Consider the following 23,718-nt stretch of genomic DNA (forward strand, 5'->3'; position numbering starts at 1 on the left):
GGCTGGAAAGCTGCCTGGAGGAAAAGGATCTGGAGGTGGGGGCTGGCCAAGGAGACCGACAGCACCCTGGCTTGTGTCAGAAACAGCGTGGCCAACAGGACTAGGGAAGTGATTTTCCCCCTGTAATTGGCACTGGTGAGGCTACACCTTCAATACTGCTTTCCGTTTTCTGCATTATAAGAAAGACACTGAGGTGCTGGAGTGTGTTCAGAGAAGAGCAACAAAGCTGGTGAAAGGTTTAGAGCACAAGTTCTATGAGGAGCAGCTGAGGGAATGGGGATTGTTTAGCTTGAAGAGAAGCTTCGGGGGAGACCTTATCACTGTCTACTACTACCTGAAAGGAAGTTGCAGACAGGTGGGTGTTGGTCTCTTTTCCAGGTAACAAGCAATAGAACGAGAGGAAATGGCTTCAAGTTGCACCAGGGGAGGTTTAGATTGGGTATTAGAAAAAAAAATCTTCACCAAAATGGTTGTCAAGCACTGGAACAGGCTACCCAGAGAAGTGGTTGAGACACCATCCCTGGATGGATTTAAAAGACTTGTAGGTGTGGCTTTTAGCGACATGGTTTAATGATGGGCTTGGAAGTGCTAGGTTGACAGTTGGACTCGATGATCTTAAAGGACTTTTCCAACCTAAGTAATTCTATGAATCTGTGATTTAGTAAGTAAACTTCATATGGCTTGCCAGGTCACAGACAAATAGGACAGGCTCATGTCATTGTAAGCTTTAACTCTCATTAAGGAGAAAGTATGTGTCAGGTAATTATTAGGCTTTGTTGGGCAAGGTATTTAGGGGAAGTTAATAAGACAAAGATCATTTTAGGCAGTGAGGCGTCTGAAGAACTGACATTCAGTAAGCAATGAAAAATGACCCTAACACCATGCTTTAATTAGAAACAGGCTTTGTGTTGCTTTTCAGATTTTGCTTGTAACTCTACCTTTCTTAGATCCTAAACGGAAAATGTAAAAAATTATTTAATAGAAAAACTAAGTAAATATGTGCTGTGTGAATCAGGTTTAATTTAATGGCTTAATAGTATTGCATTCTGGCCAGTGTTTAGCCAAATAAGAAAGCAAGGAAAAACATCAGAAGTACAATCTAGTAAAAACTGTTCTCTGATACTTGAAGCTATTTCTTGAGTTACATTCACAGTCATCTCCCAAAAGTAATAGAATTGAGGAGAGGGGAATGCAAATCCAGTTCCTCTGATTGCATATGACTTCAGTTTTTCACCTGTTTAGAGAATGGATGGTGCAGGTTACTGGGAGAAATAGGCACCTCATTTTGTTCACAGTGTGCTCATTCAGAATATCATAGCTCAACAGACAACCCTTGAGCCCTGCTTAGCTCTACATTGCTGACACTGCCAGCTGTGCATAGCAAGCAGAGTGCCAGGGTGGCTCTCCCTAACAAGTCTTCACAGCAGAGTATGTTTGTAATTTTGGATGATAAAAGTCTTATACTTGGGGAGAGGGGTGGGACGGGTGGCTTGACGTAGAGCCATGTTAAATTATAGTCCCTAATCCTGCATGTCATTGACACTGTGGTACCACTTTGCTATTCCCCCCCTCTTCTTGGCTTCTGAAGATTGTGGAAGTGGGGGCTTCTGGCTGCCCTTCATAATTGCTGGAAGGAACTAGACTTGACTGGAAATTTGCAGGGGGCAGTGGAATGGGACGCCATGGACTAGATGATTTTTAGAGGTCCCTTCTAACCCAAACCATTCTATCATTCTATGAAATGGGAAACTATCACTTGACTTACTGCCCAAAGCAGCTTTCCCAGACATTCTATGTGCCTGCAGATGGGAAGGGCTGATACAAGGGGGGGCAAACACTGGAAGTGTATGGTATGTTTTTCTCTAAATTGAGAAGACTTCTAGGGTGATTGTCTAGGACTTAGCACTAAGCATTAGGAATTCAACTTGAGTATCTTTACAGAAGAAAATGTTAAGTGTAGAGGAAAACATAAGCTCCTGGGAGGTATGTCACCTATGGTTCTCCTTGTTCCTGGTCAAATGCTTGTGTGATTGCCTGGCACTTTCTAGGCCTACCAGATTTTAGGCTACAGTCCATGCTTTTGGCAGAAAATGGGACAAAGATGCAAAATAAATTTTGCAGATCTTCAGTTGGCTCATAACATCTCTCAGATTTTTAAGGACAGACAAGCAGACCAACAAATCAACCAGCCTGTAATCCTGGATGGGAGACTGAGGAAGAAAAGGTGATGTGTAAATCCTTAGGCCAGTGCCTTTCCCAGAGGCAGTGATTCAGGGAGAGAACACTGATCATGCCAAACTCATTGACAAAGTTGTCAGAAGAAATCCAAGCTGCAGTCCTACTATGTATTTTAAACTACTGCTAATGTTCATTTGTTCTGTTCATTGTATTTCTCTAACCAAAAAGATAAGCACAAATATGAATTGAAAATGTGAAGGTCATTTTTGCCTTTTTTATTTAACTTCTCTAGAGGAGAAATTAATCTTAGCAGTGTCTGAGGAGGTTTTGTTGTTCCCCCCCCCCCCCCAAATGAAGACATAAATGAGGAGGATTACATTGTATTCACAGAAACAGAGGAAGTTCAATTCTTTGCCAAAGCAAACATCCGCAGACTTGTGTAGTCTACATGTTTCAATGCATGTGAAAATATTTGGTGTTGCAGAGTGACTTCCTTGAGTGGAAATAATATTGCAGCTAGTAATGAGATTTTGCAAAAGAAGGAAATCACAGCTATCTTAGTAATTTAACATCTCAAATTTGTTTATGGATAGTTTCCTGTCTGACACATTTAACTGAACAAGTTAAAGTGTTTAAAGAAGATTAGAGTGACATTAATTTTTAACTGCCCTTGACCATGACATTTCAGAAAGGGTGTGTTCAACAAAAACAGATGGAAAAATGAGCTTGCCCCTTCACCTTGTAGTGGCTTTCTTGTGTCAACTGATTTAGCTTTCTGTCGACAATCAGCTGAGTATTCAAGGACATCCTTGGCTTTCGTCTTCTTCATTTTATGAATAAAATAGGACAAGAGCATTGCAATTTCTGTAAAATCCACCAATGCTAAGCTTTTTGTCTGTTATTAAGATGGAGATGTTTTTGCAGTCACAGCTTGTATTTTGATAATGAATACTAAGTTTCATTACCAAACCCTGTTTAATACCAGAATTACCTCATGAGAAAAAATCAATTTGAAATTAAGCAGCATAGAAGTAGGCAAAATGATACAGTATTTTGTGGCCTCTGATTAAAATATTAATGGTAAGGGTATTTTCAGAACAGCAGTGTTGTTTGTACTGTAGTTACAAGCCAGACGTGCCACTTAACACAGCACCTGAACGCTCCCAGCAGCAAAGCAGCTCAGAAGCTGGGGCCATGAGTATGGTTGCGGTGCAGCCATCACATGGGCCAAAGACAGTACAAGGAAGCATGGTGCAGAGCTTCGAAGTCAGGAGGAAGCACTCTGGTACAGAGCAGTGTTGTGTCAGGACACAAGCATGGTTGTCCTGCTTAGGGTTAGTTGATGTTACATTGTGGACTTGAACTCATGTTGGCAGTAGCTTGGGAATCTCACACCTGAACTTGTTCCATGTGAGAGGAGTGTATCCAGAGTGACACAAGATGTTGGGTCCAGTCAGTCCAAATGTCAGTCTTTCTATCACAGCACACCTATTCGTATGGCTATGTAAAAATCTACCTTTAAGTTTCTTATTATTCATTTTATTGTCAGGTTTCCGAGATCCAACACTGAGAAATAAAGATGTACAGAACTAAAAGACGGATCCAGAGAAATTGCTTGCTAGTTTCTAAAGTGTAGTTATTTCTCTGCATTTTATCGAAGTGACAAGTTTTTGAAATAATGTCCTTTAAAACTGTTTTCCCGGATTTTTTAGTATCGATATATGTTGTTTTTGCAATATGTTGATGCATTGCATGGAATCCTAGTAAGCATTTTAAATAACCCACACAGATGCATTCTGCAATATAAGGATGCACGTTTGGGAAACATCAGACTGCTGTCTTTGAATGCTGTTTGTAACGTACTTGTGGATTAAATGTACAGTTATTAATCAAATGAAATGGAATGCTGCCCAATAAAGAAACAAGGTAGAGAGGTTCAGTGCTGAATAGACACTTTAATACAATGTAACTTAGTGGTCAGCCTCAAGAATTGATCATAAGCCCGGTTTCTTTGAGAACTCCCTGAATTTTCCTTTCTTGGTGTATGCTAGTGAAAAGCCTAGTAATGTATGACCTGTCCAGGGAATATTAGACATATAAGTAAATATTGTTTAAGACACATTAATGTTCAGTTGGGACTTCTTGTGGTTTCTAGTGCTAGGCATTGTGAAACATCTGTTGCCCTGTGAAAATGCAGAATCAGCTGGATAGAATAGCTTTTATATCATCAAGTTTGGTGGGCAGATTTATGTCTCCATTCTGCAGCTGACAGATTTATCTCTCTGATTTTCCTAGAACAGCTCCTTTTGGATCAAAATATTTTATTCTCAGCTGCTTTAAGTTATGTACAAAATTGTGGCAAAATATTTTTTTAAACTCTGAAACCATAGATCGATTTTACCAACCTACCACTTGTCTATCACACAATACTGTAAAGGTTCGGTGCAGTTATGGTTATATCAGTAGTTTAAAACTGATTAATAAAACCTGTATCTTTTCTTTTTACTTCTAGAGCTTCTTGTAAAATGGCTCTTAATTGTGTGAAGATGTCTTTAAAATTCTTTGTGCAAGGAGAAGGGTTGGGATGCTCCCAATCATAGTTTGGGGGGCTGCTGTTGTTGGTTCAGTTACAAGTTAGGTCTAAATTTTTCTGTGGGTCATACTTAAACACTCTTGTAATTTGATAGACATTCTGACTCCACACAATACCATCACCAGCAGGTGTATCAGAATCTGGCTTGCTTAAGTCAGAGTGTGTGTCTAGTCAGTGTTGGATGATGGAAACCAGTTTGCAGTCAGGGCATGCCAGTGATTGAATCCATGTGTTCTTTTTCCAGTACTTTTTATTTCCTTCTAAAAATAATTTCTACCATCACTCAGTTTCCCTGAACTTGTATACAAATTAGACAGAACTGGTTCTATAAAACAATAAAAGATCCTGACATGTAATGTTGCGTAAAAAAGGAGGAAGAAGTAAGAAAATCTATGAGCCTTTATCCCACAGTTTATATCATATGCTATACATTTTTATATTTGTATATGCTAACCCATCATGGAACATCCATTAAAACCAATCCTTATTCCAGACACAAACCTATTGCTGCTAAAATGTGTGTATCACCTGTATCTATGATGTTTGAGGAGGAAGAAAATTGCTTTAAGGGAGATTCTGTTAAATAGTGAACCTGGAAAATTAATAGATTTTCAAGTTTCCATTTTTTCTTTTCTGTGGCAAAATGATAGCTGTGAGAGTAAAAGGAAGAATGTGTTGCCATACAACAAATGTTTCCTGTAAAGTTTATGAAGATATTGGGAAGACTGGTTTGAATGTTGATACACCATCTATGCACTTTTGTAACATCTCAATCACGTAGTGACTGCATCCACTGAGGGGTTTTCTGTTAAGGCACAGTTAGAACTGATTAGATCTGTCTGTCAGTCATTCAGGCTTTCTCCAGTAAGTGTTGGCACCAGCTCCAACACAAATACCTGCAGAGGCTCAGGGAAAACCTGTTCCAGCTAACTCAAGAAGGTGCTGTTTGCTTTGTGCAAGTCCAAGAAGGTCTTTTCATGGCAATTTCTAAGTTGTTGTTTCTTACTTGTATTCTTAGCTGTGCTTCTCAGCTGAGATCAGCTTTTTTCCAAGATCTTTCTCAGTCCTGCAGAAAGTACTTGTGCCTTGTATGTCCATTCTTCTCCCCAGACATCAGTCCTGGAAGAAGGAAGAAAACATGGCTCATTCTGCTATTCTCTGTGTCCTGATACAGTAGTCCTTGGAGAGTATCAAGCCCCCCTCAGCTATTCGATAAATGGTCAAAACGTGTTGCTTGAAAAGCAGTAGTTCCCAGAGGGCACCAACTGGCCTTCAATGTCTAGTTTAGAAGTTACATGGTATTTTTCCCTCACGTCTACAAAAATCCAGCTTCTAGTGTTAGCTTAAGGATTTTTGCCTGTCTGTATCACTATTTTGGAACACTTTGGTAGTTGTCAAGTTCTTTACTAGTCAAGATATAACTGCAGTAATTACAACATTACGATACCTTGTTATTTAACAAGGGTGTACTATGTGCACTTTCCAAGACTGCATTAAATGCGGTCCCTTTTTCTCTACCTTTTACAGCAGGAGTGTGTGGGTTGTCCTTAATAGAACAGACTTGGGAATGTGTCGCACTCTGAGTATGCTATTGGAGAGAACAGAGTGAGATTTCTTTCTTGGTCAAAGTAGGGATTCGAGACAACTGATATATATTTAGTCGGTGTCATCAAGTGGGTTGCGAGTGTTAGTAGATACTGGAGGGACAGAGGACCACAAATTAATGATACAGTTCCTGGCTTACCAAAGGAGGCTCAGTTTTGGAGCAGTAAAACTGCAGTAAATAAGGCCCAGTTTGACCTGTGAATAAAAGAAAGGTGGCGTTTGCTAGATGAATTGGCAAGTACAAACAAAGATAACACTGCTGTTAGAAAGGGTTGATAAATACAAAACCAGTGTCTGACCTGTAAGCAGAGGACAGGCAAAGCAAAGGAGTGGAGCTCACATTGGAAATTTATCTGAATTTATTTGTCTTTGAATGCTTGATGAATTTTTGGTGGTGGTGGCTTTTGTTTCCTTGGACCCCCGTTAATATTTTTCATCAATTCATACTTGGTGCAACCTAACCCAAAGAAAATACAGGACTCCTATGCATGAGGAAACTAACTCACTTTACACATCCATTCTTACAGTATCCACATACCTTTTGAAAGTAAGGTGACTGTGTCAGATGCTACTGACTGAAAATTTCAAGCACTAACCTTGTAGGATTCTTTCCACACAATTTTGACACACAACCTCCCCATGACATTGTTGTTATGCTCTAAATATATTGTGCAATCTTCTCTGAAGCCTTCAAATTTTAATAAAGGTGTTGAGGTTTCATAGATGGAAAACACATTCAGCACATACCTCAGATATTTAGTCTGCAATATTGGTAGTATTTTTCAAATGTCATGTGAGCCATGACATGCATTTAATGGGGAAAATGTTTTTTGCATCATGTGTGGTCTTATCAATATCAGAACAGAAGTGACACTGTTTGTCAGACTTAGGCCCTTTTGGCCCACTTTATTAATCTTAAGCTTAGCTGTTTGTGTTAATTATAGGCAGGAAACACTTATTAACATCTTTAAAAATTACATATTGTGTAACAGAAGCTGTCCTAATAATTTCTTCTAGTTAAAAATGCTGCACAGGAGAAGCACAAGTGCTAAGACTAGGAAATACTCTCTTATGCTCAGAGTGTGGCTCATGTAAGAAAGGTTGGATGGAAAATTACTTCAGATGGTATCGTTAAGGCTCAATTTCTTTATAGAAGAAGCAGGCAGTCATAAGAAATTATTTTCAAATTCTATTGTTTTGGTATATACAATTGCAAGAAAGAACCAGAATGTTCTGGTTTTTCCATTTATGTTTAGCCTCATAGATTTACCAAAATCAGCATTAAAGAAGTATTTTTAACGATTTTTATGACCTGTTCGTGGACTAGACACTTCTTATATACATTGTAGGGTGGCTAGCTTTAAACAAGCTTTTCATCCTCTTTATGGTGTTTGTGAAGTATACGGCACTTAGCTGACAGAATAATAAAAGCATTCTTCTGAGTGTATTTGACCAAGCTTGAATTATTGCATTGTGCAAGAGCTATTTTCTAGCCTTTTCTTCAGGTGTAGCAGCGTGTTCATCCATATATCTATCTAATATTCCTCAGAAAATTCAGCTGAATAACAATTCATAGAGCTGAAAAAGATCGGCCGTCATCTAAGGACTCTTTCTTCTTAGTAAAGCAGTAATGTAGATTTTTTTTTTTTCCTTTCATTGAAGAATTTGGCTATACCAAACTAACATCCTTCAGTCATGTGGTACCTGGGGAAGGGTGATTAGATTTCCTTACTTTCTGTCTTTATTCACAAGATTTCCTAGACTTGGAAAATCACTTTTAAATCACCAGTCCACCCATTTTTTGTCCTCAAGTAAAATGACCTTTAAGGCTGAAGAGACAGGAGTGAATGTGGAAGCTGCAAAATGCCATTAAACAACCACAAAAGTCATGGTTGTGCTTGTGAAGTGTTGGCAAAGTTCAGATGCTGTCTTGTCTCTCAAATGATTCAAGTTCTCTGTGGCTACTGAACTTTGGAATCTTTGTAGCTGGATCAATACCAGTCCCCACTTGGATATTATTTTTTTTTTTGTAAGGTGTATCCAGAAGAATCAAGATGCAGTACTGAATGGTTAGATGTGTTCAGTTATTTAAAATGCAGCTCAGAAGAATGTAGGTTTTTTTCCAACTGCCTAACTGCCAGTTGCCCCAAATAGACATGGAGAAGAATGCAGCACTGGGTAGCTGTCCTCCGTGTAATTCCTCCTATGCAAAACAAAGCCTGATGGGTCTGTTCCACTCAACAGTTTCCCATGTTCAGCTCAGTATCAGACATTCTGGTTCTGTAATAACTGGGAGTTGGGCATATAACTCCCAACTTCAACATATAACTTCAACTTCAGTCAATTGCCCTCTGTTCCTAACCACTGGCAGGCAGTTTCTTCGTCAGGAGAGGTGACCCATCCTGATATGGAGCAACACCATAACTTGAGGCAAAATTTTTTCAGAAGAGCTCTAAAATTTTGCTGTATCCATTCCTCAACATTGGGCCTGGTGCTGTTCTCTGGGTATAAATAATTTTTTAAAATCCCGTGAAGCTTGGTGACCAAAACTGAAGTCTGCAAAATCACTGATGATGATGATGATGATGATTATTATTATTATTATTATTATTATTATTATTGCACATTTACTGTGCTTAACTTTATCTAGATTGGCCTCACTGGCTTTAGTCATGCACTGTATCCAGCGGACATTCAGTGTAAAATGCAGAAATAGTCCATGGTAGTAGGAAGTAAGGCGAGGATACCTCTCTTTCCTACCTTCCATCCCCTCCACATTTTAGAATTGTTTGCTATGAAACTGCAGCTCATCCTTGTTAATGTGCTCTATGTCCAGTGCAGTTGCTACGGAGTTTCTCCATATGCAGGATGCAGGCTCACCAAGGAGGGGTGGAGAGTGTCCAGTTGTCATGTGACACAGTGGTTAAAGCATTATTCTGAAAGATGGGACCTAAGCATTTGTGTTTATAACCTAAGACCTTCCTGAGTGCTTTAAAAAAGGAAGGCTAAATGAGGGAGGCTCTATTCATGTCCTGTTCTCAGAGTTTTCACTCAACATAGGAAAGGATGCAGATAGATGACTGCCTTTCCTCTGAACTCTGATGATGGCTTTGAGCAGTATGAAGCTACTGTTTGTTCAGTGAACTCTCCCACAACAAATGTATTTTAAGGCTTCATTAATACTCTGGATTAAAGGAAAGACTATTATTATTATTTAGGCTTTTGAAATACTAGAAAACCACTAGACGGTTCTGTATATTAGATATCTTCAGCTATGGGGAGTATCAGGACAGGCAGAGCAGAGAAGTCATGCAAGCGGAGACTGACGAATGCCAACAACACACCATGTGCGGGCGGCTCCCATTACCCTCTGCCTCAGCTAAGCCTGGTTCTGTCTAGTGTTGTCAGGACTTTTCAAATACAAAAATTCAACAGATTTTCCTACATGTTTCTGTTTTTATTATTAGTAGTATTAGTATTATTTTTCCAGAAAAGGCTGAGTTCCAACAAGCTACAGAAAAAGTTATGCAACTCAGTGAAACCCACGTCAGTTGTAATAATTTTTTTGGTATTTTTAAAAGCAGTGTAAACGGTAATGAAGTCTTGGCTTCCCAGCCAGCATGTTACAAGTATTGGAAGCCGAGGCGTTACAGGAGTTTGTCTCTGAAGTTCAGTAGACAGAGTACAGTATGATCTCATATCATCACGCAAACAAACTTTCAATTCTTACTAGGCTCTCTGAAGTCCTCAAACAAGAATTTGAGAGGAAAATGAAAGAAGTGAGAGTTTACTCCCTACATGTACCGATTGGAGTATTTAACCATAATTAAAGATCTGAAAAAAACAATGGAAAAACAAGATCATGCTGTGGCTCAAACGTAACAGCACATGTAGTGTCATACTGTGTGTTGCCAAGTGTTGGGCTCTCTAGTTCTCTTTTACCAAAAACATCAAATGTCTACCAAACTGATATTTCCGCTGTGATGTTCATCTGCAGTTCTTGTCCCTTTCCTTCTTTGAGTGCAATGTTATTATACTTCTCCTGATCTGTCTTTTTAATCTCCTGTTGTCACTATAAATGCTCATTATAAATATACTATGCTGAGAAATTAGGTCATATGACAAATACATTTCTTTGTTGTTACTGATAATTTACATCAACAAAAATTATGCTTTACTGTGCCTGTTTTTCAACTTTGCCAGATTTCACAAGGAACATCCCTAAACGATTTACAGAGAAAGAAGAGGCGTGCCCCTCTTCCACCAACTGCATCTGCACCACCCACTCCTGCCATGCCAAACAGGACAGAAGAGAGGGAAGACAAGAGGAAGAGCACAATGGGTGAGAGGTGTTCTTTTCTTCTGTATAATCCTATGCATCTGCTTTCAATACTCAGTGTTCAAAGTTTCCTTGATTCTGTTATGCTGCGAATTCAGAAACATCTGTAACCTGGGGAAAAAAACACATTGCTCTGCAGAATGAAAGTCTGGAAACAAGTGCTTGTGGATTACGTCTTTTTTTTTTTAAAAAAAAATTAAGCTACCATTCAGAGTACCATAGAGGAGTAAAAGGTACATAACGCTCATCAGATGATTTGAATGTTGGATATAAGCTGGATATCCACAGCCCTGTGCCTATTCTGCATCTTTAAGGTCACGGTGGTTTTGCTAGTAAATGGAAATACAGAAGTAGTAAATGGAAATGCTACTAGATGGAGGTAGGCCAGACAATACTGAATGCATCTGAAGCCATGGGGTTCTACTAGAACTGAAGTACAGTCAGGCTGGTTCAATATCTTCTCATGTTCCTAAAGCCTGAAGACATTTTCTTTTCCTGTAGTCCTCCAACAGTTTGATATGAACTGACCATATTCAATGAAGTTTTTCTTCTTAATTTAGTTTTTAATTTTATTATAAATCAATTTCTGCTGAGCCTTTAGTTAATCAGTAGCAGAAAAGAACTGGTACTCTCAAAGGAATGCCATTACATATATGGAGACAACAAAAGAAACTTCAGCTGTATGTGACACCACATTTATTCTTATACAGGAAGAGTGGAAAACGTTCTCCCAGACCTGTGTTTTTATCTGACTCCTGGCTTATTCAGATCAGTGGGATCTGTGCCCGAGTGAGGACCCCAAAATTATGCTTTTAGCAAACAAAGTGATTTTATGATGGGTGAAGATATGAGATAATAACCCCACATATTTTGAACTCATTTTTCAGTACATTAAGAGAATAATTCTTCAAGTGCCATAATGCACTCAGTGCACTTCAGTCCGTGCCTTTGACCTCATGTTTCATAAAGTGCCTAAGACATACAGATATGACATCCTGTCATACATAATTGCTTACATTACAAATGCCTCACAGTTTAGAAAGAAACCTCTTGGCTTTGGTCCAACATTTATTTTCAGTAAATGCTTCACATTTAATGCATCAGCATTTATGTAGCAGCAGGAGTCCATTATCTTGTGACATGTTCAACTCCATTGACATCTCTTATTTAAAACCTCTAACAGTAACGTTTTCGCTGTGCCATATAACACAGGAGTTTTCAGCAAATTGGCTTACCTTTCACCATTTCAGATGTCACAGTCTGTCACTCCTCATGATTTGCCCTATTGCTGGTCACTTATTGATGACATTTGGTGCTTTAACTTTTTGTAAGTATTTGTTTTATTTTGTATCGGTGCTCAAAATGTTACAGATGAAATAAAGCAGAGCAGAGCAGAGCCATTTCTAGTCTTTTCAGTAGTGTGTACGTGAGTGCTTGCTGGCCAGACTGCCCATGTAGGATTCTGTAGTATCATTTACTTTAATGGAGCCTTATTATTTTATACCGACAAAGAACTTGTCGCACAGTAGCCTTGTCTTCAGTGCTTTTCATTTTCTGCTACCTGCTTGAATCATGCGTTCATTAACACAAATGTTACAGCAAGGGAAGGTTGGTAAAACAGCCTCTCTTTGGGGCCCTTGCAAGAAAACAATGAGAAAGCACAGATGGCTCTGAAAGCAAGAGAGAAAAGCTGTGAAAAAAGCAAGACTGTAGTGAGGGGAAAAACGTGCTGCAAGAAATAGGCAGCCACATGATGGAAAAAGGATTAAAGCTCCCATGCTAGCCACATGACTCACAGCAGAAGATCCTATCAGAAATATTCTCAGAGTAGCAAATTCACTTCAGTATTCAATACTGAATCACTTAATGTGACCCCAAAGTATTGTGCCCAGTTTTCTCAAAGCAGTAAAAAGGGGTCTGCACGTTTGCCAGCATTAAATTGTCTTGAATCTCTGGAAGCTAGTGACTCCTAAATAGAAAATCGTAATAGTTTACACTTTTTTCCTCCCTCTTGGCACCACTTCCCTTCTCAGCAGCACCAAAGCATGACCCTGAGTGTGGGAATGATCAGAAGTGGATCAGACTAGAGGTCCATCTCTGCCAGCATCTGTCTTCAGCAATGACCACAGGAGATGCTGAAGGTAGGGTATGAGAGCAGAACAGGCAGGTAGTCACAGTTCCTCAATGAATTTTCAGCCTCTTAAGGACTTTCCAAACTGCAGTAGCTCTAGGTCTGTACACTTCAGACTGACATCAGCTTTTTAACATTGCAAATGCTTAATATAGTGCAAAGGTGCATGTATTTATTTAGTTATTGCACATAGTATTGATATAAGCCCCCAGCCAAAGTTATGAGCATTTCTTTTGATAGCTTTAAACACTGTTTTGCAAAAACCAACTTAATCATCTGCTTTTCCACAATGTCCAAATAAGAAAGAAAACCTACTCAGAGAAAGAAAAGAAAAAACTGTCAAGATACCTACTTCAAAAATACTGACCTGAGGCATCTTCATCTTTCTATCAAAGAGTCAGGAAAACAGTCACATAAAGTATCCTAGAGGTCAAAAATTCAGGCAGTTGGGCACTTAAGAAGATAACCCCCCCACACATTTTTCACATTTTCTTACATAGCATTTTTCAATTAAATTTCTATTTTTCCTCCTTCCTTTTGTCTGCCAAAACTGGTGATTTTAACTGTTAGTAATGATGTACATGTATGTGCTGGGCTCTATTCTGGTCCCATTGCTGTTGGTTTAAGAGAGACGAAGCTTTTCCTTCTCCCTTAATTATTTGGGGGTAAATAAGAGCAGAATTGGATCCAGAGAGACTTCGGATGTAAGGGGAAATTAATGTGTGTTTCAAAAATAACAATAAACAAACCAATCATTATCTTGCAATGAAGTAACTAGTCAATTGATCCCCCTGTAGGTGATGGACGGCAGGTGCCACAAAAGCCTCCTAGAGGCACCGCTCGTGGTCCACCCCAGTTAGTGATCCCCCCACCCCCACCTTACCCTCCTCCTGACAGAGACATTGTGGATCCAACAGTGTGTTACAGAGAAGCAGATGTTGCAACACCAACAGAGCTGGTACCTAAACGTATGTTTGAAAATACATGTATTTGCCTTTCCGCTCTTTTGATGGTTACTCTCAGGGTTAGCTTTTCCAGACTTTCTTCTCTGCTTTCTAGACATACATGTATGTTTTTTCCCATTTTTCCAGCCTGTTGTCTTTTAAAATGTCCAATGCAGTGTAACTAATTAATATAAAGAAAAAAAACCCACTTGTTTGAAGACAGTTTTGCAGATAACACCTGGCCGTTGTGTGGAAGCATTTAAAAACAACCATTAAACCTTGTGACTTTGGGCAGCTGGAAGCAAATATCTGATTTAATTGTATTAATTCTCCACGTTTGGTTTTCTATACTAACATTTTTTCTGTCTCTCCAGAGACAGAGTTCCTTTGAGAGTCAGAGACAGAGTTCCTTTGAGAGTCAGTAGGTCTGTCAGTCTAGGTTGAAAACTACAGGGTCTGCCTTAGGAAAACTAAGCCATTTACAGGAGCTGTATACTGTTCAAAGGCCTTCCTGTCCTAATGGGTACATCTTCCTTGCCATCTCTGGATAGTCCTTTGTGTGCTCTTCCCCTTGGGGTGTAACAGTTATCAGACAAAGAAATAGGGCATTTTCCACATCCTTGTGCATTTGTGAAAAGCATGTTTTCATGCTACTTTTTCATGCTTACCCATCGACTGTCTTTAAGTCTTTGTATATAGTCCAAGCCTTTGATTGGTTATTGTGTTCCCCGTGGGCTTGCCCTGCACACCAGTGTAGATCCCGTGAAATCAGCAAAGCTCTGCACGCTATGGCATCTCATGGACACGCTTCCTTTGAAAGTTAGGAGGGTGTCTCCTAACCATGGGATAGAGAAACGTCTCTATTAGCTGCTAATTTGACAAAATATCTTTTTCTGGGACATTTTCTTTACCAGAATTATTCTGCAGGTAGCAATTACTCTGATACCTCAATGTTGGTGTGTTTGCTGTTGGATGCCAGCTAAATCTAAAGCATTATTTTCAAAATCTGTGCTGAGGAAATACAGACTGACAAGTTTTACTGGGGGGAAGAGAAGGAAATAAAGGGGTTCATACTAACAGAAAACAGAATCTTAGTGAGGATTAACCCTAATTCATTTTTACTGGCATATGCATCATATCATATCATACTTTAAATCTTTTTTTTCTTTTTTGCTAGATACCATCAGCTTGCATACAGTGTTTTCTTTAATAAAAATCTCTTGTGGCCTTCTTTGCATTAATATTTCTGTTTCATTTGAGTTTCTACCACTGTTACTTTGCAGTGCTTTCCAGATCTACCTTGGTGATCAAGTACCCTTTAATGAATGCAGCTCTTGATTTTATCAGCCTGATCATTTGCTCTTAAATAAACAATATCCCAGCCAAAAGATTTTGATTAAGCTTGTACATGGAAACATAAAGTGACCTTTTGTTATCCTCAGTTTACTGAGAGCAAAAGAATAGTGTTTAGTGGGTACTAATTTTAAACTTAAAAGCATCAGTGTTGAAGAGGGACAAGTTTAGCTTTATAATTATGCTGTGTTCTACTTAGAGAAAGATAGATGTATAGATTTACACAACAGAAATGTGTATAGACATACCCATGAGAGAAAGCAGCACATACGACAGATGCTAATTATATTGACTAATGCCATTCTGAAAGGCGCTTAGATACCGTAGTGATTAGTGGTATAAGAACAGGGTTTTGCAATGATGTTTTTTATTGCCTGAGAATGCCTCCAGCAGTGCAAATAGGTCTTCGGCGGTAGATTCAAAGAAGGACAAAATTTTCAGTCTTCCTAAGTAACCTCAGTCAATGTGTTTTCTCATGGAACAAGGTGGGAAGGAGGATAAGCTACTGATGCTAGCTGTTGATGAAAGTCATGTTTGTTCTGAAATCACTCTCAAAACAGCTTTCTCTGATGAGGATTGTGGTCATCTTTGCTGAGTGGATGACTGCTGGCAGCAGTTAAGTCTTTCACAAGATGAGATTCCCATTCAGAAATTAAAATATGGTGATCATATGGAGTTTAAATTCTTGTTCCTTACGATCCGCCACTGTCTGTGGGGCACTGTGTCTCACCCCTCATTCCTTCCCAGCAAACACACAGTTCTCCCATTGTGCTCTGGGAAACCCATGTTGAGGAATTTTCATTTCATAGAGGACAGTGATAATCACTCTTCACGGAGTTTTCCAAACTTATGTGGAGTGTAAGTCATTCATGAATAGGGCCTTTAGTAAGATACTTGGGCTTTTCTGACTCTAATGGTAAGAATCTCTTCCACAAACAAGAGTGCAATTGTTCCTCACAGTTTTTGCTCTTTAATCTTTTTATTCTCATTACATGACCTTTCCTCTTAACTTTTGGTCTGGTAGGCCTTTAGCTGCTTGTTGTGTGCATGTCTAAAATGATATGTTTATGGGATCCTTTCTCCTTCCTTATCTTACTAATCAGATTGTTCATGGCCTGTGATTCTAAGATTGACTGCACTTTGGGAATGCAGAAACGGAGATTGTCACCTCTGTTGCATGGTGTTTGATTATGTCACAAAACCTGTGAAGTTTCCAATAAATGAGCCAATAGTGAGCTCTGTGCTACTTACCTCAGGTAAAGAATGCATATACTGGGAGACCGCTGCACCTAGACGAGCAACTAAAACATGCTGCCTTGAAATGTTTTCTGCTAGTTCATTAGAATAAATGCAATATTCCTGTGAACCTCCATGATTAACCTTTTATTTGGCTTGTTATGCTATCATTAAGAAATGCAGTAAGAAATTAAAAGCTGTTTGAAAAAGAATAAACAATTCTTCTTCATATAGAGTGAGATCCTGAAATTCTTCACTCTGACTCTGGATAAAGTACTAGTGAACTCAGGGTTCACACTGTGGAAGGGCTCAACAACTGATGGATTTTTAAATTTTGGAAAGTGTTCTGTCATTAAAGAAGTTAAATCATGATTTGAATGTGTCTTTGTTTTTAACTATAGATCAAAAAAAATCAATCATTACCTAACCAGAAAGTTTGAAAGGGATGAAGAAGTGGGTATAAGCATTTCCCAGTTACTTTGTATGGATGACATGTATACTACTAGTTGATGGATAATACAAGGTTAATTTTAAGGAACAAGGAGAGCAGAAAGCAGCCTTGTCACTGTATCTAGTTTTTGTAGTTTTTCTTTGTATCATCGTTACATTAACAGGTGTTACCAGCCACTGGACAAAAGCTGTGACAGTTTTCACAAGGACTTTAGTCATATTTCTTAAGTCACCTTAGATATCTATCTAGACTTTCACAGTCATTAGCGATAATCTGTAAGGGTTGGATTTTGTTAATTTGAAGCAAAAATAGGTAGAGAAACTCACAGAAAGGAAATTACATGTTTTTACATGTGGTTCTAAATTAACTGAGAACTGCAGGCTGCTGAGTAGGGAATTTTGCTGGCCTGTCATAATGCACTGCCTCAGAAGGCATCTACCAAGTGACCCAGCCTTTTCTTTCTTAGAGATGGTCTTTAAAGTGAGAAAACCTGCAAGTGTGACTTAGGAGGCTTATACTGCCTCACTCCTTGTACTCATCCAGTCTGATGTGAGGCTAAAGAATGAAGTTGAATCACCAACAGCATCTGTCTTTACTTTCTGGAGAATGAAAATTCAGGTCAAGTAAAGCAGTATTCATAGACATGCTGAATATCTGTAGGTGTTGTGCTGTTGGGATTGAGTTAGTTGATACATGAACCCAGGTAGGTAGTCTCAGAGCATCTGTGGGATTCTGAATTTTAGTACACATGCCCACACACCTACACCTCCTTTCGGCTTCTGATTCTTTAACATTACTGAACATGCTAGCCATTCTGCTGTCTTACCTACACAATATTTTTAATTTTGTCCTTTTACTCTTTTCCCCCAACAGTTTACTGTTGTGCATCATTCCCTTCATACACCAAGCGCGTCTGACAGACCTTGCCTCTTCCTATGACCTTCATACCTCTGAACCTCCTGTTGCCTCTGCTACCCTGATTCTTCTGTTGCCTTCCTTCCTCCCCTGCTGGAAAAGAACCTTTTTTTCTGACTGAGATTTTGGCTTCCTTTCTTTTTGAACTTGCACATTTTCTTTTAATTACTATTGATTATTTTTGGCTGTGATTCATACTCATTTGTGAGATGTATGCTCCAGAACTGAATGCTGTGTTATAAAAATCTATATATCAGCCTCAGAAAGTTTATCCGTACATTTTTCTGTTCTTTTTGAAAAGTTTATCTTTATTTTGAGCGTGGTTTAATTTGATTTGGTGTTTCAAAGAGTTTTTTGGGGGGGTGTCTTTCAACACTATCTGAAGATTTAATGAAAACTTCTTAAAAACTTCCTTTTTCCCTGTTAGCCTAGGTATAACATTTTACATTCTCTAATACATTCTAGTCTTCCTTCATTGCATATATTTCGTTCCTTTGGAACTAAGCTGGAACTGGGCATGGCCTAGCCAAGTTGAAATACAAGATTCTTTCTATATCTTGGCTATCAGTCAGGCTGCTGAAGAAAAAAAGAAACAGAAAGGATCTGTTGGATCTATAAGGGGCCTAGAAGGAATACTGAGAACCGGTACAAAATGCACTGATTCATAAGGCTTTACTTCAGCTTTCATCCTGATGCTTAGTATGAGTAATTTTATCTTGATGCTAGAGACATCCTATGGAAATCAACGTGTGTGTTCTATTTCTGTAACAAAAGATGCAAACGCTGTTTGCTCGAGATAAATCTTGTTCTGCAAGTCTCCTTTTCACAGTTGGAATAGTCAGTGAGTTATAATTAAAATAGCAGCTGTAGAACTGTACTTACCAAAAACTTTTTCGCACTGAAGAAAGTTCTTCATGTGAACAGCCCATAAGACATGTATTTTTAATCATTCTTAACTACAAACACAGGTTTTATGAGTTGCAATGGTGCACACACCCAGAACTATTCTGAACTCACTGTTACTGTGATTTAGGTCATTTATGTTATTTAAATGAGTGAGTGCAATACATAACTAATTTAAATGATGAAAAATTATTGTTCTACCCTCAAGCAAATAATGTGTATCTTGAATCCTTTCCAGGTCCACAAAGTGGAGAATAAGAAAGAAAAGCATTCCTGCAGATAATGTGAAACATGACTGAAAAGGGTTTTGACAGTTTTTAATACAAATATGACATGTAGTTAATAAGTTTTAAGTAATGCTTCAATAAGTATACTTAATACCCTCAGGGTCTTCTAATAAAAGTGGAGTAGAACTGAACTGTCTGTGCTGCCATATACTTTGTAATAACTTCTTAAGACAGGACAATGGTTTAATTGTAAGTCTTCTCTTAAAAAACTAGTAGGTGTTCACAATGTGAAGATTAAGAACGTAATTTACCCATTCTCATTACTCTATTTACATCCTGTTTGTAACTCCATGGAGTTACATGCCATGTGCAGTTCAGACTAGTATAAAAATGGAATAATGAAGTGGCCGAACAAAGTTTTTTATATTGAGTACGATATAGAAGTACAGTGTATTGTTAAAGCAGTTCCTAGCATTGACACCAGTTTATCTTCCAGGAGGCTCGAGTTTCCAACAAAACTACATTTTTGCTGAAAAAATTTCCTTGCTTTGAAGGAATATAGCTGTGACTTCTCTCCATGTAGCTGACAAGTTTGCTCTGAAAAGCTGTCTCTCTTCAGATGGTCTGCTCAAACTCTTAAAAGCTCTAGATGAAAACTCAAGAAGTTCATTACTCATCCTTAAGTTTACTTTTTTTTCAATTAAAATGCAAGATTTGCCTCTAAAATATGTTTGTGGGAATTAACGTTTTCTGTGTAATTCCTGTGTAAAATATTTTAATGACTGGTTTATCCTAGCCAGCTCTGCCTTTCTGAATTTAAAAAAAAATGCCTTGCTTATGCTAGCTCGTATCCTTTTATTCTTACAACTTCATAAATGTCGGGTACGTAGATAGGATTAAACAAAACTTGAAAAAAAGAAGAAAAATTGCTGCATCTTCACAAGAAGTCATCTTAATTATAAGAAATTCCACTATAATATTAGCATATTTAAAATCTCCCATTACTATACACAGTGTGGGAAATAACTTTCAGTGACAGTCATTGGATCCATGTTACCTGTTTCACAACTGTTAATTCATTAATATTGTGTGTGCAAGGAGGTAAATTGTTTAAGCAAAGTGTGATTATAGGAACGTGAACTCCCTGGAAGTTTGGTTTGTGAGCACCAGCTTAGTGCTGAGGTACAGATGGGGAAGCCCTGCTTGTACCAGGTGTTGACCCACGATTTCTAACATCACCTTAATTTGACTTCTGGAAGAGAATGAGAGTTTTCTTGTCATTTTCAATGAGAGAAAGACATGTCAGTTTAGGTCAATTTGATGGATTCTTAATTTAACAGTGATATGAAAGGATATTGGCTTGGTTTTACTCCTTGTATTTTAACTATGGAGACATCAGAAGTGTAATGAGAACAACATACAGAAATTGATAACAATTTGATTACTATACTAAAATGTTTTACCAAAATGCTCTTACCAGAGTTGTAAGAAACAAATTTAATATATTCAGGATTTATCTGCACTACCAGGCAGCATTGCTCAACTACTGTCCTTCATGGTAAGATGATCTGGGGCAAAAAACAAATAAACAAAAAAAAGCCCCAACACTGGACAATATTATTAAGCCCTTTCAGGAGGAAAAGTAAATGCATAGATAGCTTATAAATCAAAACAAATTCTAGTATTACGGCTCCGCTCTTAGGAAATAAGGACAGATGGATAATGTATGATTAAACCCATTCTGATACTTGAAGAATGTGCTCAACCCTTATGAAACCCAGTGAATTAGAAACAGATTAAGCTTCGAGGTGGACAGATTTTACTGAATGGCCATATATAAAACCTTTTTGTGGATACCGCCAGGGGGAGCCGATGTTGTCACATATATGCAATAGGTAGCAAGTAAGAGTAATGCTAAAGGTGAATTTTAAGCTAATAGCTGCCACACTTACACAAAGATTTTCAGTTCTTGAAGAATGCCATAAAATTAAACTGAGTTCATTGAGTTGTTTTTTTCAGCAACTAAAAATAAAAAACCAAAATTTTCTAGGTATTTTTTAAATCAGTTTCATTACAAATAGGAAGATGAAGATAAAATCATATTTGCAGGTGATGCCACTGTGATAGCATCTTACAGATATAAGCTCAAATTTTTAATCGAGGCATTCTTGCAGAGGGTGGTGGCATGCTGGGTTGGCTATTATATTGCATAGATATTAACGTGCATATTTATGGCAGCTGTGTCCAGGGTTTGGAAATCAGTGCATATGGCTGATGCATGTGCCTAAGAACAAGTGCATAGGAGCAGGTCAGGTTTAGTGCCAGTGTAGAAAGACACGTTCTGCTAGAAAAGTTTATCAGCTTGAGTTCTAAAAGTATGAACAGATTGTTTTAGCATCCATCCTCTTTCACAGACAAATGCTTTGTGACCAGCAATGCAGTCATTCAGGGACTAAAATCTAGGAAGTTAGAGACTCTCCAAACATTCTTAAATGTCTTTTCTGCACTTAATGCTTTCTTTTTTTTCCTTAGGATTGAAAACTTTGAGGACTGAAATGAATGTTGCCTTTCTCACTGAGCAGCTGGATTTTTTCTTTACTGGTGATAGGGCTGTAGAATACTAAACTTTGAACTCATTCCATTTTTATCTTTAGAAAACGTGCTGCTGGTCCAGAACTGAAACTTATTGTGGGCAGGTAAAAAAAGGAGAGAATATTCTAAATATATGAATGGAAAAAGGGAGTATTTCACTTCTTGTTCATTTTTAACTGAAACTATTTAAAGCTGTTCATGGCATCAAGTATGTTCAAATAAGTGCCAAGGGAAAGTGATTGACAGAGAAATTGTCCAGTCCAAATTGAGTGATGAATTGCAAAGGCCTGTGATGCATTTATTGATTAAACATACGGCCATGCAATCTATCATATGCCCATCATCTGTCCGTGTATTCTGCATTTGTAAACTCAGCTCTGTGGTCATGATTCTCATGCACTCATCATTGATGTTTACAGCCACTTTAAGCCCTCTTTATTGTTCATCCCAGTGTAAAAGTGCCTTTTCGTGTGAGTTGGGCCATGTGTGTGTATATAAGACAGCACTTCTGTCTTCTAAGTTGGCTTCCAGTCACTACCATGACTCTCAACATATATTTAGTACATGCAGTAGGCACCATTTAACTTTCCGTACTAAAATACATGTTATTTTAGAAGACAGAATAACTTATTCCATCCCTCGAAAATTACAGCCATTTTGTTTCCTAATGTCATTGCAAAGCTATGAACTCCCCCCTCAAGGACAGCGAGACAAACTTGCAGTCACTGTTTACACACTTCTTATTCAGGTTCTCTCATGTATAGTATGCAGATAAGCTTCGCTATAGCACCTGTATGGCTAGAGAAGTCCACTGTTAAAAATCAGAAGTTAACAGAATAAAAAGTGACATGATTAATTCTTCGTTTATCCGGAAGAGCTTACATGTAGTAAACCCTGCTGATTTTTGCTGAGGTGGAGGAGGAGGGTGATCTTATATTTTTCTGTGCAAGAATCAGCTGCTTTATTCCTTGTTTATTGCATATTCTTCTGTGATGCTTTGACTTCAAGTGGTGAATGACTGCTAAAAGGATCAAGTCCAGTAGCAAGAATGAAATACTTCAGATGATAACATATTAAATAGTTATCAGCTACTGAGGCCTTCATTAATGTGCCTTGAATGTTCCTTGAACATGAAAGATACTTTTTTTTCTTGTCCAGTTCTAATAAGAAAATTGTAAATTTGGGTCACCAGATCTGCTTCATTGTCTCATGCCTTGACAAAGGTCTGAAGAAGGAGACTCGGTCCTGGGTAAAGGTAACACCAGGTGGAAAGGGGATATTTTGTATTCCCTTACATGTGCACTCAACTGCCTGCCTGTGTTGGAAATAATACCTGTGATTTTGCAAATGCTGAGCAACAAATCAGTCCTAATGTAAGGGGAGCACAATTCCTTTGACTATAACAAAGTATTTTCTGGTTACATTAAGTATGGGACTGGACTCCAGTGAATGAAATACTCTTTCTAGCCTCATTTCCTGATAATTTATGTTTTTATTTCCTAGAGTGTGTAACAAACCTTAGCTACACATTTCCCATCCTGACTAAATCTAAAGACATTTCTCTTCTAATTCCCTTGAGCACAGCTCTGCAGTGCAAGTGGTCTGTGGATGAACTGTGCATGTTTATTTTAAGAGAAACAAAATTCTCCATTTTCCTCCTCTTTATAAGAGCAGTTTATGTGAGCTGTATCTTTAATAACTGAGTAGTGCCTTAAACGTGCTCTGTTGTGCTTGAACAGTGGAATATGAAGAAATTGCAGCACCGTACAAATAGAGAGACTTACACTTTATTGGTTTAGTGGTGGACTTAGCAGTGCTAGGTTAATGGCTGGACTCGATGATCTTGAAGGTCTTTTCTAACCTAAACAATTCTATGACTCTGTGAGCCTGTGATCAGTAACAAGCTGGACTAAACATCTCTGTCCAGCCAAATACATGCGTGTGGTGTGGGTGTGAGTGTGTATGAGACCTTTAATTCTGGGTATGAGTTTGAAGTAATGCTTGATTTACACATTATGTATGGACCAAATCAAACTGGAAGGTTGGTGTTTGAATTGGCATTGAAATTTGTAGTGCAAGATCCTACTGATTCAAATGCAGGCAATGCACATGGAGCTACAGAAAGCAAACTGTTGAAAATCTTTGTATTCTCTCTTCCAGGTAGGTGACAATACCCATACCAAAGTGCTGGTCCATCCTTAAAGATGCTCATACTCAGCTTTTCATATTACCACTTTTAAGTCAGTAAACA

The 23,718-nt window shown here is 38.3% G+C and overlaps 1 protein-coding gene across 10 annotated transcripts in view; it reads left to right on the forward strand.

The window, feature by feature from the left end:
- COBL (cordon-bleu WH2 repeat protein) overlaps positions 1 to 23,718 on the forward strand; it is a 208,736-nt gene that overhangs the window by 146,088 nt on the left and 38,930 nt on the right. For 9 of the 10 annotated variants that reach the window (XM_056331754.1, XM_056331752.1, XM_056331753.1 and 6 more), the window contains 2 exons: positions 10,580 to 10,718; positions 13,644 to 13,814. In XM_056331754.1, the coding sequence (XP_056187729.1) occupies positions 10,580 to 10,718; positions 13,644 to 13,814 (310 nt within the window). The remainder of the gene's footprint in view (positions 1 to 10,579; positions 10,719 to 13,643; positions 13,815 to 23,718) is intronic. The other variant, XM_056331759.1, reaches the window with a different exon arrangement.

The sequence above is a fragment of the Falco biarmicus genome, chromosome 3 (assembly GCF_023638135.1).
Source record: "Falco biarmicus isolate bFalBia1 chromosome 3, bFalBia1.pri, whole genome shotgun sequence".
NCBI lineage: Eukaryota > Metazoa > Chordata > Aves > Falconiformes > Falconidae > Falco > Falco biarmicus.